This window comes from Pseudophryne corroboree, chromosome 12, assembly GCF_028390025.1.
Source record: "Pseudophryne corroboree isolate aPseCor3 chromosome 12, aPseCor3.hap2, whole genome shotgun sequence".
Taxonomy (NCBI): domain Eukaryota; kingdom Metazoa; phylum Chordata; class Amphibia; order Anura; family Myobatrachidae; genus Pseudophryne; species Pseudophryne corroboree.
Window position 1 is genome coordinate 68,436,399 of NC_086455.1, and position 16,713 is coordinate 68,453,111.

Consider the following 16,713-nt stretch of genomic DNA (forward strand, 5'->3'; position numbering starts at 1 on the left):
GGGGCCGGGTCTGCACTTCCCCATCACCCCTCCCTCTTACCTGTCATCCAGCCGACGCCTCTCTCCCTAGCCCAGCACACGCTACTGTGCTGGTCTGTGGTGAGTCAATGGAGGCTGCAGCCACTGAGTGCAGCAGTCTCCAGCTGCCTGCAGGTATGGGGGGGGGGGGGGGTAGTTATACCACTGATCACCCCCCCGCCCGACATTACCGGGACCCGGTAATCTCTCTACAGCCATGTGTAGGTGTGTGCAGTTAGTGTCAGGGAAGATACTATAACTGGTCTAGTACAGGTGTCACTACCTGCACATGGCAGAGGATTCAAAGACCAGACTCTGTGGCTTTGCTAGTGGGTGGGGGGACGTTAATATATGGCTATATAACTTCTCCGAACAGTAGATATATGGGCTATACTGTATATCTAAAACACAACAAGCAGCACTCACAGGTCCATGTAATAAAGGACAGATGTCACACCAGGTCTACAGATGTGCCCAGGTAAATCTTGCAAATTAGTTGGGGTTAATGCGACTCATTTGCCACGAATAGTGTGCCACGACTATTCACGGGCATATGCTTACTCATCTGCTCCATTGAAATCAATGGAGCGGTCGCGCACTGCGGGAAGCTGTGCATAATCAATGAGCGAGGACATACCTGTACATCTAAATGTTCCTAGTGGTCCTTTTCTGCAGGTCCTGTCTTACTGTATTCTCTATCTCTCCCACCTGCAGGATGACTTTACAAACCAGACTGAAGAGGCTCCACTAGAAATTACGTATGTACATTATAAGGACGGTCCAACAGAGGAAGAGGGAACAATTTTTACAGTGAATAAAGATGAGGATAAGGACTATTCAATGGAGTTTGAGACCAGACCTCTGACACCCCCAGAGACCCATGACTATGCTGCAGTAGATATTCCGTACGACAGCAAGCCCATATCTGAGGCAAGGGTAAAGAATCCCTTCCAGGTCTCAGCGGAGATGAAACGAGGCCCAGTACTGCATACAGCGGCTGGTTTCAAAAGTAACCATGTTTCACGACAACTACAAATGTCTCCAACCAGATCTAGTTTATCTGTGAAAAGTCCTGACCGTCCTGGTACAAGTGAAAACCGTGAAGACCGAAATGGAGAAGCTGCTATTCATCACACTGACTCCATGGAGGACAATAGACCCAACTCTACTTTTGTTGGACCCAAAGGACCGCAATACATGCTGTCTCACATCCACAACTCTAGCAACTCTTCATCATCATTTTCATCCATTTCTGACAAGGAACCCAGTGATCAAAAACAAAAGTATCAGGCTGACAATGGCACAGCACAGCCAACACTCAAGGCCAATCACAATGATCCACTGCCATCATATAAGGTCAGTGAAGAGGATGATGCCTTCAAATATGTCTTGCATTCACCCAAAGATAGTTCAAGAGGTGATCACAAAAAACAGATGACTGTCTTCCAGGCGTATAAAGCAAGCACTGAAGACCAGCCCGACCACAAAAGTCATCATCTGACTTCCAATGTAGACAGTGGACTAGAGGAAACAGATGAGACGGATAGCACAAGTCCCCCAAAGATTTCTGTCATCCCTCATGACTTATTTTACTATCCCCATTACAGTGTCCCCATCGCAGATGTCTTACAAGCCTTTGCCGACACCAGTCCAGATAGCAGCATTAAGAAGACTAGGGCATTTGATGATACATCTGAGGGCTTTACAGATGACACTGACTCATTCAGTGGACACTACTTAGACACCGAGACAGCAGAAAATGGAATCTCAGAAGCAGAATCTCCATTAACAGTAGGTCTGGATGGCTCTGCATGGGATCTGAGGTTCGAAAAGACTAGTTCACCAGAATGCCCAGTGGGATTACTATCTAATGGATCAATACCCCAACCTATCCATGACCTACAGAACAGCAATGTATCCTTCGATCCTGGTTACAGCAAACCCTATCAGGTATAGTATCTCAGTTTATACCATCATTTTATTTTAGTTTATATTGAATATATATTTTCTTAATTAAATTAATATGTATTCAGAATACTACAAAGACCAAAAACAATAAGGTCCAAATGTACTAAGCCTTGGAGAGCGATAAAGTGGAAGGAGATATACTACCTACCAATCGGCTCCTTTCATTTTGCAAAACAGCCTGTAACATGACAGTAGGAGCCGACTGGCTAGTACTTTATCTCTCTCCACTTTATTACTAACTAAGGCTTATTACATCTCCCCCTAATTGTCTATACCAGCTAAGAACTCTGTTATCACTTTAAATATTTGTGGAGTTGGAAGTTAATGCGATTTGTAATCTAAATTGTGTGTTTTCCAAATGTGCAGCAGAAATATTTCTGTACTCTGTGGCCACTGGGACACATTTTGCACAGATGACGCCTTCTGCTTAGAGGCAGAGCAGAGGTCGTAGGGGGTTGTAGGGGGCATGTGAGGGCATATCTGAGCTGATGCGGATGCTGCATATGTTCCAGCCAGAAGGTGCACCACTTGTGGGTTCTTGGCCCCTTACTGCAAAATATGAATTGATGATGATGAGGGTTGTCCATCACTTCTATAGGCAGAATCTCCCCCCATTCATACTATTACTATTAGCAGTGTGGCTGCTGTGATCGGGTAGCCGTTGATTTACCGACGGACACAATACCAACTGTCACAATATCGACAGCCGAAATGTCGGTATTCTGACTGTCGGCATTTTGAACATGTTGGCATAATGAATGTCTGTATTTTGACCATGTTGGTATTTTGACTGTAGGTCAATGCCTGTCGGGATTATGACCGTCGGTATTCTGTCCATCTGTAAATCATACTGAACCCACGTGATCTATTCACATTATTGGCATTCCGTTTCGTCCAAGGATGCAACTTGTTCTGGGCAACTTTCCAGGCAGAGTGGCTCTCTTGTCGCTGGGCCAAGTCATTCCCTACAAGAACCCCACTGCCCAAACTCCTTATCAGTCCAACGTCCAGTGGCACCAACAAATACGAAGACGGACTGTAGGAATCTCTGGCCACCATTCCATGGAACGTTCACTCGACGGTTAGGAAGAATCTTCCTTACTTCCGCTAACTCTGGCCTTACAAGGGTGATAGCTGCTGTATATTTATTTATTAACAGTTTTTTATATAGCGCAGCAAATTCCGTTGCACTTTACAACTGGACACAATGAGAAGACAAAACTGGGTAAAAACAAACAGTCATAGAAGTAGGAGGGCCCTGCTCGCAAGCTTACAATCTATGGATAGTCACACAGTCTTTGTGCCTTCCAACCATCCACCTATACTGGCTGCATACATTTGTTTAACAGGCGTCTGGATCACTTATGCTTTTTCCCCATAACCTTACCTTTCGATGCCCAAATCGTGCAGCCTCAATTTTCCCGGAGATTTGTGAACACGCAGTACAGAAATCTCAGGGAACATAGGGGGTCATTCCGAGTTGATCGCACATAGCAACTTTTTGCTGCTCGTGCGGTCAACTAGACGCCGCCTATGGGGGAGTGTATTTTAGCATAGCAGGGCTGCGATCGCTTGTGCAGCCCTGCTATGCTAAAAAAGTTTCCTGCAAAACAAGACTAGCTCTGCAGTTACTTACCGTGTGCGATGGATCCAGCGATGAAGGTCCCGAAATTGACAGCAGATAACCGCCCTCCAAACGCCTGTGTTTGGATTTCCACGCCTGGAAAATGGTGAGTATCCGCCCCGAAACGCCTCCCCGCTGTCAATCTTCTTGCGATCGCACTAGCGATCACTTTCTTCTCTCTTCTGGTCGTTGCCCGTCACCGGGCAACAACACGCATGCGCAGTTCTGACCCGTTTGCACCACAGCGAAGAACCGGTCGAATGACACCCATGGTGTGGGCACCATGTTCCTGGAGACCCTCACATGCACAGTGGACTCTGGCACAGTGTCAGAGTCTATTCGCATTTTCGCCATGGAGAGAGTAGGGGCTCGCACAGAGGCAACACACAGACCCCTACTTCTCTTAATATGCCCCTGATGCAGTGTGACAGCGTAGACATAAATAATAAAGTCGCATTACACTTTCTGTACAAATATAATAATGCAATGCATAGTTATATACATAAAAGAGTATATTGTCTTTTGACATTTATTTATAAATGTGAAAGTTGCATTTTGAGTTCAAAATGAAATGAAATGCACACATCTGTTATGTTCCCTTTAAAAATTCAATGGTAATCTTCTTTCCTGAAGCTGGAGGGGTCAGTACACAATCAGCCAATCAGAAGTGGCTAAACACTTAAGATTTACTAACAATCTTCTGATTGAGCGACTGATACATTTCTGTGGTCTGGATGGCACAGTCCTAAGCTGGTTCAAATAATTTCTCACAGGCAGGTCACAGAGAGTATCATCTGGATTATACTCATCACCACCAGTGCCATTGCCATGTGGTGTTCCATAAGGTTCTATACTATCCCCCATGCTTTTTGCAGTATACATGCTCCCATTGGGCAAAATAATATGGCGCCATGGCCTGGTCTACCACTGCTATGCAGATGACACACAACTGTACTTGTCCTTTGCTCCGGGCACTGATAACCCAATAGCAACCCTAAATGGCTCTCTAGCTGAGCTACAGGAGTGGATGAGTGCCAGTTGGCTGCGACTGAACCCGGATAAAACAGAGGTCCTTATGATACGACCGCAACATCAAAGGACAAGACTGCAGCATAGCCAACCAACTGAACTTACACTCGGGAATTCAGAATTACAGACCGCTGATCGTGTGCGGAATCTTGGCGTTATCCTGGATGGTGGCTTGACACTTAAACATCAGATATCAGCCACAATCAAATCCTCATTCTTTCACCTGAGGAACATAGCCAGAATCAAGCACTGAATTCCCTCAGATGATATGCCAAAGGTCATACATGCATTTGTATCATCTCGATTAGACTGCTGTAATGCCTCTACCTTGGTCTCCCAGCAAAAGAATTGCAACGCTTACAGCTGGTACAAAACACAGCTGCCAGGCTGTTAACCAACCAGCCCCGTTCTAACCACATAACACCCATACTCAACTCCCTTCACTGGCTGCCTGTAAGATGGCGAATCATCTTCAAGATTGGCTTACTGAGTTTCAAAGCATTACATGACCAGGGTCCAAGGTACCTGAAACAGCTTCTGACCCCATACTGCCCCACTCGATTACTGCGATCTGTAGATGAAGGACTTTTAGCAGTACCTAGAATCTCCCGTAATTCATCTGGGGGTCGAGCTTTTAGTCATGCGGCTCCCACTCTATGGAACTCACTTCCCCGCACAGTGCGAGAGGCCCCAACTATAGAATCCTTTAAAAGTAGACTCAAGACTTTCCTGTTTACTCAAGCATTTCCATAATGTTCCTATTAGTATCTTCATGCATCTGTATTTTATGAAAATGTACTTCATTATTTTCTGTACTATATTATGCTATGTATCTGTTAAGCTCCTTGAGTCCTATTGGAGAAAGAGCGCTATATAAATAAAATTATTATTATTATTATTATTATTATTATTATTATTATTTATTTACGTTATCTTTTATATTCATTCCTTAATATTTGCATCCGGCAAATACAGAATTATATAATTAGAGACCATGGAATATTAATTCTCTAGAAATGTACATAATGTCTTTGTTTTGCATGATATCAGGGGGTTGGACGCAATGAAAGTCCAAAGAAGAGCCTGGAGGAGAAGGCAACAAGTAGAAAAGGTTTAATTAATAAAAAAGCAGAAATAGAAGATGAGGGTCTCCTGGAAAGTGACAAGGCAGCGAATCTCACTGCAGAAATCCAGGAGAGGAAGCTCAAAGATCTCCGTTTTTCAAGGTAACATTGTCCTCTGCATATCTGTCCTCATGACGTGACTCTTATCCTGAGACCTACATTATTGTAGTAGATCTACAGTAAAATAGCACAAATGGAACATATGCCGCTAAGAAAAAACAAAGGTATATTGGCTGTTATACAGAGAAACCATTCGCATATCGGTTTTCATATATCTTAACTGTACTAGACTACAAGATCATGTGAGCTCTAATAGACATGAATTATTGTTATGGAGACAAGCAGAACCCCAGAGCCAGCCCCGGGCATAGGCAGCATAGGCAAATGCCTAGGGTCAACTGGAAAAGCCATCTGCATATGAAATGCTACGTTACAGTGTCAGTGGAAAACACTGTAGTGTAGCATTTCGTAGTAGATACAGCCGCAGTTGCACACAGAATATAGGCATGCTGCATATATTTTTAATCAGCATAGTCTGATTGTGCGCTTTAGTCACATAGCGATGCTGATAAGCAGTGACGGACTTTGCCTATGAGCTGCAGGACTGCAGCCTCCCCAGTAAAATCCGCCACTTCAGTGAGCTCAGCTGAGCCAGTTGCAGTCTGTGTGCAATGGCTCAGTGGCTTCACTGTGACTGGCAGTGACTTTCTGTTGGTAGTCCTACCTGCCAGTCACCTGCAGGACAGGCAATCCCATCGAAGTGTTTCCTCCCTCGGGGACTGCCAGACTGGGCTGCAACTCCCTACCAGTTCGTTAGCCTAATGTGCCTTTTATGGGCTGCAGTCAATGCAGTCCATAGAAGCCGGGGGTTTGCACATGCACACTCAAGCCACTGGAGAGAGAGGAGAGAGCCTGCACAATGGATCTGGCAGGCGCCGGCTCTCTCCTCTCAGCGGCAGCCCCTCTGTCCAACTGTCCAAAAAAGGTAGGAGCCGCTGCTGCAAATAAGACACATTTCACGGAAAAGCTGCAGACTCTCGGCATTAGTAAACTCGCTTGGGACTAGACGCGACTAGAAGGGCTGCTTAACATGACTGCAGCAATGATGAGGGAGGACACATCTGTATGTAAATCATCCACATAAAGTAAAGCAGTTTTTTGTTTTGTTGCAGAGACATCCAGAGCGATCCCCACGTGTACAAGAGGAGGGAGCTGAACATCTGCGAGCAGTTGGTTAGTAGCATTGCAGAGACGTCCAAGTCATGCAGAGCTGGGTTTTAGGGCTTATTGGACCTTTGATTTTCAGGGTATACCTGTGTTTGATGTGGTGCATGGCCATGCACTCGCTGCATGGAGAACCTGTAGTATACATCCCCAGAAGAGGTGGCTCCTGAAAGATGATTGTTGGTTTCACAACTGTTTATGGGAACTGGCACAATTCTAGTTTAAAGGCAAAACCAAATCATGGTCTAGTACATCTCGCCCTGAGTGCTTATATGCTCCAGGTCCCCAGCTTCTGAGGGGCTCCGTGGACCTAACTTTAGTCTACATTTAGTCTATGTTCATTGGTGTGATAACGTTATTTGGTAATCCCCGAGCATTGTCAATTTAAATCCAATTCTGTAAGCACATTGCAGTCCTCTTGTTGATTTTTGTTGTGAGTAAATTAAAACACAAAGTGTTTATGTTCTTTTGCCAGAACTCTGGAGCTCTTCAAAGCACCAGCGAGGATGGAGACCAACCTTCACAACTCAGGTGACTTGTTGTCTACATACATGACAGATCAACTTGGCATTAAACCAAAACTATCCATCAAATCATATTTTTTATTGGATCTCTGGACCATATTACAGGCTATTCTATTAGATATACTGTGTCCTCATACTTTTTTGGCTGCAATCACGCCAAACTGCCCCTCTTGGCATGCCAGGTCGTGTTAGAATCTATTAGCATCGGGCGTCTTTTATGCTTTTTTTGTCGAAAATGTGTTTTATAATGCGTCATCTTATTATTATGCGTCACAACACAATGCGACTAGGACGCAGGATTAATTTGATATGACACTAGTATATTGTGTGTGACTGAGTCTCTGAATTTGTACATAAAGTGCTACAATGTATCAGCCGCAGTTCTGTTCTGCTTCGCATACAGACTCAGTCACACACAATATACAAGTGTCATATCAAAATAATCAGCAAAGTCTAATCGTGCATCCTGGCCGGATTGCATTGTGAATAAATGCATTTTCTGCAACAACAAAAAAAAAGAGATGTCTGACGTTAGCAGAGTTGCCCAGGTCCTTGGCTCACTCACGCCAGTACCCTGGCACTGCATGGTGTATTGAGGCTAGATGTATGAGGACGCATCTGTAGGCAGAGTTTATGTTTCTAGAAATATTCAGTCACATACCTTGGCATAAATTAACCCTTTACCCTGTATATTTGCATTTACTATAAGGTAACAGCTCATGAATTCACCCCAGAAAGGCAGCAGACCCCAGTTAGTAGAAAGATGATACCCCAGCCATTACTACTGCATCTTACACCCAGAAGATAGCTGACAGCTGCAGGGGACAGGAGCATTACAGAGCGTTTAACTAGTTTTAAAAAATAAGGTTAGGTCGCTCCCTTACAGGATAGCGCTCAGGTTAACTGGAGCTCCTGTGGAGGATGACTAACCTCCTTCAGAAACAATGGAATGAGAAGGCTCCTCTGATTACTGGTGGTCCCTAATACTGTACTTTATCTAAGTTAGCTCTCAATTTGGATATATTTGTTAGGTGTCATTATCATGTGGCATTATATTATATGACCCGGAAGGGCTGTTATTATTATCAGTGCTGAGGATGGGTCTGCGGTGCGGTTCCCCCTGGATTGGAGTGGCCGGGCTGCTGTGGAGTAGCACACTATAATAGTTATGAGGCACCGCCTTTAACACTTTCATTAATCCTTTAGGTCTTTTAATTACACCTTCACTAGTATATCACTTTTTGTATCTAGATTTTGCTTTCCTTTTATTAACACATGCTAACACTTTACCCTCTCACATGTGTGCTACCCCTGTGCCAGCTTGTGGGGTTCTGTGGCCCAGACTTAAATACAGTATTAGGGACCACCAGTAATCAGGGAAGCCTTGTCGGGGCCTGGTGGCTTGCCATATATTTGCAAATATATGTAACTAAGACCTCTGGATTTCTATTACAGGTTGAGTATCCCATATCCAAATATTCCGAAATACGGAATATTCCAAAATACGGACTTTTTTGAGTGAGACTGAGATAGTGAAACCTTTGTTTTTTGATGGCTCAATGTACACAAACTTTGTTTAATACTCAAAGTTATTAAAAATACTGTATTAAATGACCTTCAGGCTGTGTGCATAAGGTGTATATGAAACATAAATGAATTGTGTGAATGTAGACACACTTTGTTTAATGCACAAAGTTATAAAAAATATTGGCTAAAATTATCTTCTGGCTGTGTGTATAAGGTGTATATGTAACATAAATGCATTCTGTGCTTAGATTTAGGTCCCATCACCATGATATCTCATTATGGTAAGCAATTATTCCAAAATACGGAAAAATCCGATATCCAAAATTCCTCTGGTCCCAAGCATTTTGGATAAGGGATACTCAACCTGTATATGTCGTTTTTCACGTCATGTTACCAATATAGTTTATGTGCTGGGGGACACCGGTGGTTAATCCACATTCTGTCTCTTGCTTAGAATTATCCCTCCCTTTCAAGTACCTGAAGTATGTTGCCAAATTGATATGAGCAACTTACATTCTGTTAAACAAGTAATGAGACTGAGTAGAGCAACAATCACGGCATTATTGCAGAAATATTACATTCTATTAACATAAAAACAATGCACAGTGTAAAATATGCAGATGCAATAATATCAAATTACCTGATAAACACAATCACATTGATCACTGCAAACATTTTCTAAATACAAAAATACTTTATGTTCTGAATGTGATTTGGAGTTGCCTAAGAGTGAAGAACTTTAGTGTCTAAAGCTTGGATTTAGGGAGACAGCTACAGCCCTCCCCGATGTCCCTTGCCTATTGGACACGGTATCCATTCTGCCTTTGTTTAGCCGTTATTATACCAGTGTATTTGATGAGAGAATCATAAGCTACAACATGGCTAAACAAGCCTACTGTTTCTTGTATAACTAACGCGTTAACTGTTCTTCCCTGCAGGAAAGAAGGGGATGGCAATACAGCCCCATTGGAAAGAATGGCTGATGGATCTAGACTTTCATTTTTGAACAAACAGCTACCCGACATGTACTACATGGTCGTCCTGCTCTGGCTCCTTTGCTACTGCTTCCTGATCCTCCCGGAGTTGGATATGAGCAAAGTTAAATTTTTGGCATACAACAATTAAATGCTGCCGCATAATTAGGAGATGTCGCATGATTTCAGATGGGCACGTATTTATCTTGAAAATGTTCTCCAGCAATAATGTAACCTGCTGATGCTCATGTCTTTATAATAGCACATAGCTAAGCAGGTATGGTACATCAGTAACCAAAATAATAACATTTTGTGCCTTTGTGCAAAGAAACGCGTTTCGTCGCACCTTAACCCTTCTCCCTGACTCAGTCAGTTCCTGTAACCTAAAAGCTAACCTAGATGCTTCCTGGGCTTCTGCTATCTATAGGTGGTTATCTTATTTTATGTCACAACTCAACGACGTCTTCCTGACCTTTAGACTTTTTTGGCAGAAGGACCAATCAATTTATTGAAACATAAATTGGTAAATAATTGGATAGTGATAGTCATTGAAAGACACATTGATATTAGAACTCGAGCTCCGAGGACAGGCATCCTTGAACTGGTTCATTTTAATTGTCTCCTGCTCACTTCGGTCTCATGGCACATGATCAATATGTGAAGTAACCTTAAAAATCACACTAAACACATGAAATGTTGACATTAAAAAATAAAATAAAGGAAATTGACATACTTCAGTAGTAACCAGACATTCTACTGCAGCTGTATAAAGTATAAAACGCCCCCCTACTCCATTATAGATAGCTGTCATGTAGGAAATGCAAAGGTATGAAACCGCACAGTAATTGCTGTTTGTGACGTCATGCACCTCATTTTGCACCAATGTAGGGCAAGATGGCAGCACTTGTGAAGATGCAGATTTTGTACCAAATGGTTGGAGGAGATCAAGGGGGTGATTCCGACTTGATCGTAGCTGTGCAGTTCTGGCTTGATCGCTGTGCTGCGAAGAACTGCAGCGAGCGTTCAGGTCAGAATGACCCCCCCCAAGATACTTAAGATCAGATTGTGTTCCTGTATATTGGGATATGTAATTATATAATTTAATGGGATGCAGGAAATCATGTTTCTAGCTGACCAATGAAATAATAGGGGAAAAGTGGCCCCTGTAACAAATGGTCTTGATACCCTATTGCTCCGATGACTAATGTATGACATATATGAGGATAAACCTATTTGTATGTTAGAAACACAATGCAAAAATAAAGTGAAATGAATGTAGGGGAGGATCCTAAAGGGGAAGCAGACTGTACTTTGATGTGGTATTTTTACTATATCCACCCAGTGCATTGTGCAGTGCAACCGCCAAGTCACAAAGTTATGCAGATTGTTCTCCCCAGGACTGTTCCCTAGTCCATAGAATGGGTGTGTAGTTCTGCAGAACACGTCTGTAGGCTGTCAGGCACTCTCAGTCCGCTCTGTTAGACTAGCATCCCTCTTGTGACATAACTTACTCCCACAGAAGTGAAAGAGAGCATACTGGACACACTATCTATAGTATAAAACTCCAGTTATTGTATAAACACCATTGCAGGCAGCATTGTTTTATGTATAATAAGGGAGTACATTTAAATTGTCGGCTGTCGGGATCCCGGCGTTAAATTGCTGGCTGTCAGGATCCCGGCGTTCAGGATACTGATGACGGGTCTCGATAGCTGGCAATGCCAGCAGCCGGAATACCCACGAAACAGGGCTGTTGCCACTCGTGGGTGTCCACGACACACATAGAGCAGGGATAGAACCTGTGGCTCGCGCAGCGAGCCTCAGTGCCCGCAGCGTGGAGAGTGCAGCGAGCCCGCAAAGGGACTCTTTGCGCTCTATCCGCTGCTGGCATACAGGCGGCCGGGATGCCGCTGTTGGTATACTGATGACCGAAATCCCGGCTGCCGGTAAATCCTACTCAACCCAATAGCAGCAAAATGTAAAAGAAGCTATAGAACTTACAAAAAATAGATGGTAGGGTGTCATATATTGACGCTAAATATATACTGAACCCATGACTTGAATCAATAAATAAACTTCATAGCTATAGAGCAATGATCAGCAAAGTTGTAGATATTCAAGTACTGGTAACACAGTACCGGATAATCGGGTCAGAAAAGAAGTTACCCTCACATAAAGCTCTTAGGGCAGATTTATTAAGCTCGGTGAAGTGATAAATTGGAAGGTGATAAAGTACCAGCCAATCAGATCCTAACTAACATGTATTTGAAAAATGACAGTTAGGAGCTGACTGGCTGGTCCTTTACCACCTTCCAATTTATCACTTTACCGAGCTTAATAAATCTGCCCCTTAGTTTTCATCTTTTATCCTGAACACGTAATCCTCACCGATGGAAGCTGCCAGTGACGTGTCCTAAAGTGTTCTCGCATTTCTCATCACCTTTTTCTTGCTCTGGCGCCAAAAAAGAGCTAAAGACTCGGGACCATTTTTTTATCTTTTTTAAATCTATGTTGTGTTATTAATGTATCTGAAGCCATGGACAGTACGGAATTCTGTGTATATAAGAGTATGTTATATAATAAAATGTTATGTATATTCCACACCTTCTATTAAGTCTGGCAGGGCCACAAGCAAGGTCGAGTGTGTACAAAGAGTCTCTGTAGTCTGGACCTGTCACCTACAAGGACATCCAGATTGTAAATGGAACCAATATTGGTAACAAAGCAGCCCTATCAATTCTCTATGACCTAGTTGAATCACTCACAGAGGCATGAGGTGCAGCGTGCCTCATGCCACACAAAGGTCACTGTTTTCTAGGGAATGAGTAGATTGATTGGTGAATGGTCCATTTTAAGCAGACACAGAGTTTATTATATCTGTGCAGGAAGAAGAGTTATTTATTGATACTGTACATTTTCAGGGTATATGTAGAGCAGCTGAGAGGTGTACAGTGCTATTTTTCTACAATAAGGGGCTGACAATAACTTTTTGTATAACAGATTAAAATGTTTTTGTAAAGTAAGCAGAAAATGTAAAAAGAGTGGTATCACCGAACCTACTGGCAGTGTTAGCAGTGCGTTATATTGTTCCCTGGTTTAATGACAAACATTTTCTTCACTGCAAAATTTAAATGGTTGTGTCACCACATTCATGATGTATCTTTTGCTAGCGTGAACATATTTTCTTTGATATGGTGTAGTACCATCTCACAGCCTGCAGGTGGAGCACCATGTGATTACTGCATGTAGATTGGTTTGGTTGCAATCTATATATATAAATGTGAAACCCCTGACTGACTGACTCTTCACTAATTCTCTTACTTCTCGATATGTTAGAAAGATTAAATGTAACATAGGTATTCTGCAGGTGGAAAATTGGAAAACTATGTAATTACAATTTTAATATACCTCCCCTAAGGGGATGAAAGGGGTTTGACATAATGATGTCATTACCGATGCGTGGCTTATGTTGCATGAACGATAATGCCCAAACGGCAATTGGATCAAAATTTAGATGGCATCTCCAGTATCTAGAATTTAATAAACTATAAAAATGGTCCTGTCGCTTTTTACCATATCTGCTACGGGTGCTCCTCTGGTAATGCCAAGAACCATGGATTAATATTTACTTACATTAAGACGTCTCAGATTTACATCTCTATAGATTTACCACATTTTTAACACTCATTTATATTTACAACCGTGAAAATTAGAAACTCCCATGCGAAGAATGTGTAGAATTATATTTATAGCATTGATATACAGTGCACCATGAGCTTTCATGTAATTTTAAGCAATAGGTTGACCATTACTAATCAATGGTTTTTAACTATCGAGGTGAAACTATCAGCGGTTCAGGTCTGCTCTTGTGTAATGAACGGTGACTGCAGCCACACATGCGCAATTCAGAAAAGCAATGGGCTTTTACCATCGGACCTTCATCATTGGTGGTAAAAACATTGACCATTGGGAAGAAACCATCGATAGTTGCTAACCATTAACGGTCACTTTCCAATCCTAAACTAGAGGGGGTGTAGCTCCTAATGGGGCCCAGCTCTCAAAACAGAGGCACCAAAGATGCTAGAATGCCATAGCCAGGGACATACACAAGTTGTAGTCTGAGGTAAGGCAATGCATTTCCGCCTCTTCATTTTTGTGGGATGATATTATTCTCCCATGTGCAATGAAGGAGAAACTCTCACATTCATTTATATTTTACAGTGCTACTTGGGACTCTTAAAGTCGTTATTACTTTGCTAGATGGAGGGAGATCAGACGAAGAGTCCTTACTACTATGCTAGATGGAGGGAGATCAGCCAGAGGGTCCTTACTACTATGCAAGATGGAGGGAGATCAGACGGAGAGTCCTTACTACTATGCTAGATGGAGGGAGATCAGACGGAGAGTCCTTACTACTATGCTAGATGGGGGGAGATCAGACGGAGAGTCCTTATTACTATGCTAGATGGAGGGAGATCAGTCGGAGAGTGCTTGTTACTATGCTAGATGGAGGGAGATCAGCCGGAGAGTCTTTACTACTATGCTAGATGGGGGGAGATCAGACGGAGAGTCCTTATTACTATGCTAGATGGAGGGAGATCAGTCGGAGAGTGCTTGTTACTATGCTAGATGGAGGGAGATCAGCCGGAGAGTGCTTATTACTATGCTAGATGGAGGGAGATCAGACGGAGAGTCCTTACTACTATGCTAGATGGAGGGAGATCAGACGGAGAGTCCTTATTACTATGCTAGATGGAGGGATATCAGACGGAGAGTCCTTACTACTATGCTAGATGGAGGGAGATCAGACGGAGAGTCCTTATTACTATGCTAGATGGAGGGAGATCAGACGGAGAGTCCTTACTACTATGCTAGATGGAGGGAGATCAGACGGAGGGTCCTTACTACTATGCTAGATGGAGGGAGATCAGACGGAGAGTCCTTACTACTATGCTAGATGGAGGGAGATCAGTCGGAGGGTCCTTACTACTATGCTAGATGGAGGGAGATCAGCTGGAGGGTCCTTATTACTATGCTAGATGGAGGGAGATCAGCCGGAGGGTCCTTATTACTATGCTAGATGGAGGGAGATCAGTCGGAGAGTCCTTACTACTATGCTAGATGGAGGGAGATCAGACGGAGAGTCCTTACTACTATGCTAGATGGAGGGAGATCAGACGGAGAGTCCTTATTACTATGCTAGATGGAGGGAGATCAGCCGGAGGGTCCTTATTACTATGCTAGATGGAGGGAGATCAGCCGGAGGGTCCTTATTACTATGCTAGATGGAGGGAGATCAGCCGGAGGGTCCTTATTACTATGCTAGATGGAGGGAGATCAGCCGGAGGGTCCTTATTACTATGCTAGATGGAGGGAGATCAGTCGGAGAGTCCTTACTACTATGCTAGATGGAGGGAGATCAGTCGGAGAGTCCTTACTACTATGCTACATGGAGGGAGATCAGACGGAGAGTCCTTATTACTATGCTAGATGGAGGGAGATCAGCCGGTGGGTCCTTATTACTATGCTAGATGGAGGGAGATCAGCTGGTGGGTCCTTATTACTATGCTAGATGGAGGGAGATCAGTCGGAGAGTCCTTACTACTATGCTAGATGGAGGGAGATCAGTCGGAGAGTCCTTACTACTATGCTACATGGAGGGAGATCAGACGGAGAGTCCTTATTACTATGCTAGATGGAGGGAGATCAGTCGGAGGGTCCTTACTACTATGCTAGATGGAGGGAGATCAGTCGGAGAGTGCTTATTACTATGCTAGATGGAGGGAGATCAGACGGAGAGTCCTTACTACTATGCTAGATGGAGGGAGATCAGTCGGAGAGTGCTTATTACTATGCTAGATGGAGGGAGATCAGACGGAGAGTCCTTACTACTATGCTAGATGGAGGGAGATCAGTCGGAGAGTGCTTATTACTATGCTAGATGGAGGGAGAGTCCTTATCACTTTGCTAGATAGATGGAGATCAGACGGAGAGCCCTTATTACTTTGCTAGATAGATGGAGAGCCATCATCACTAAGCATTCTGGAGCTTGGCCCCGGCAGCTATCGCCATGTTTAGAAGGTGTTACCCTATTGTAGCCTATAGGCTACACTCCGCAGATTTTTTAGAGAGAGGGATCCCTCACCTCTGCTGCCCACTCGCACGTGTACCTTCCGACATTGGCGCATTTGAAACTGGCCAAAATAGAAAGTAAAATGATTGTTTACTTGTACTGATCGCCGTATCAGGCTCCTATTATACTGCGGATCAGTCCCTTTCACCATGTGGCACAAGTTAAGGATCTGAAGTTGGGGGGTTTGGATGGAGGAACATCAGGCTGAGACACAAACGCTGCCAATTTGTATTCATCACCATTGAGTAATACTATACAAGACATTTTTAGTGAATGAGTTTACACGCCTCACTGCCAAAAGGTTTCGCAAACGAGGTTCTAGAGCACAGTGTTTTTTTAGTTTTGTTTTTCTTAGTGAGACTATGGGCTTCCATCACTATGGGCTCTATTACATATTTGCACTCTTCTTACATGGTTTTAGGCACAATTTATTATTAGATCTTGCATTGCTAAGCAATGTATAAGTAAATGCAGTGTAATCTCCTGTGTAAATATTATTTGTGGATAAATATATTGTTAACAAAGACTGATCTATTTCTGAAGCTAATTGAAGCTTAATATTATAAAG

The 16,713-nt window shown here is 43.2% G+C and overlaps 1 protein-coding gene across 2 annotated transcripts in view; it reads left to right on the forward strand.

Moving 5' to 3' along the window:
- Nucleotides 1-12,613, forward strand: part of CLMN (calmin) — a 253,807-nt gene extending 241,194 nt beyond the window's left edge. For both annotated transcript variants that reach the window (XM_063947617.1, XM_063947616.1), the window contains exons 9-13: nucleotides 733-1,968; nucleotides 5,690-5,865; nucleotides 6,936-6,996; nucleotides 7,463-7,518; nucleotides 9,977-12,613. In XM_063947617.1, the coding sequence (XP_063803687.1) occupies nucleotides 733-1,968; nucleotides 5,690-5,865; nucleotides 6,936-6,996; nucleotides 7,463-7,518; nucleotides 9,977-10,163 (1,716 nt within the window). In that variant the 3' untranslated portion in view covers nucleotides 10,164-12,613. The remainder of the gene's footprint in view (nucleotides 1-732; nucleotides 1,969-5,689; nucleotides 5,866-6,935; nucleotides 6,997-7,462; nucleotides 7,519-9,976) is intronic.
- Nucleotides 12,614-16,713: the final 4,100 nt, after the last annotated feature.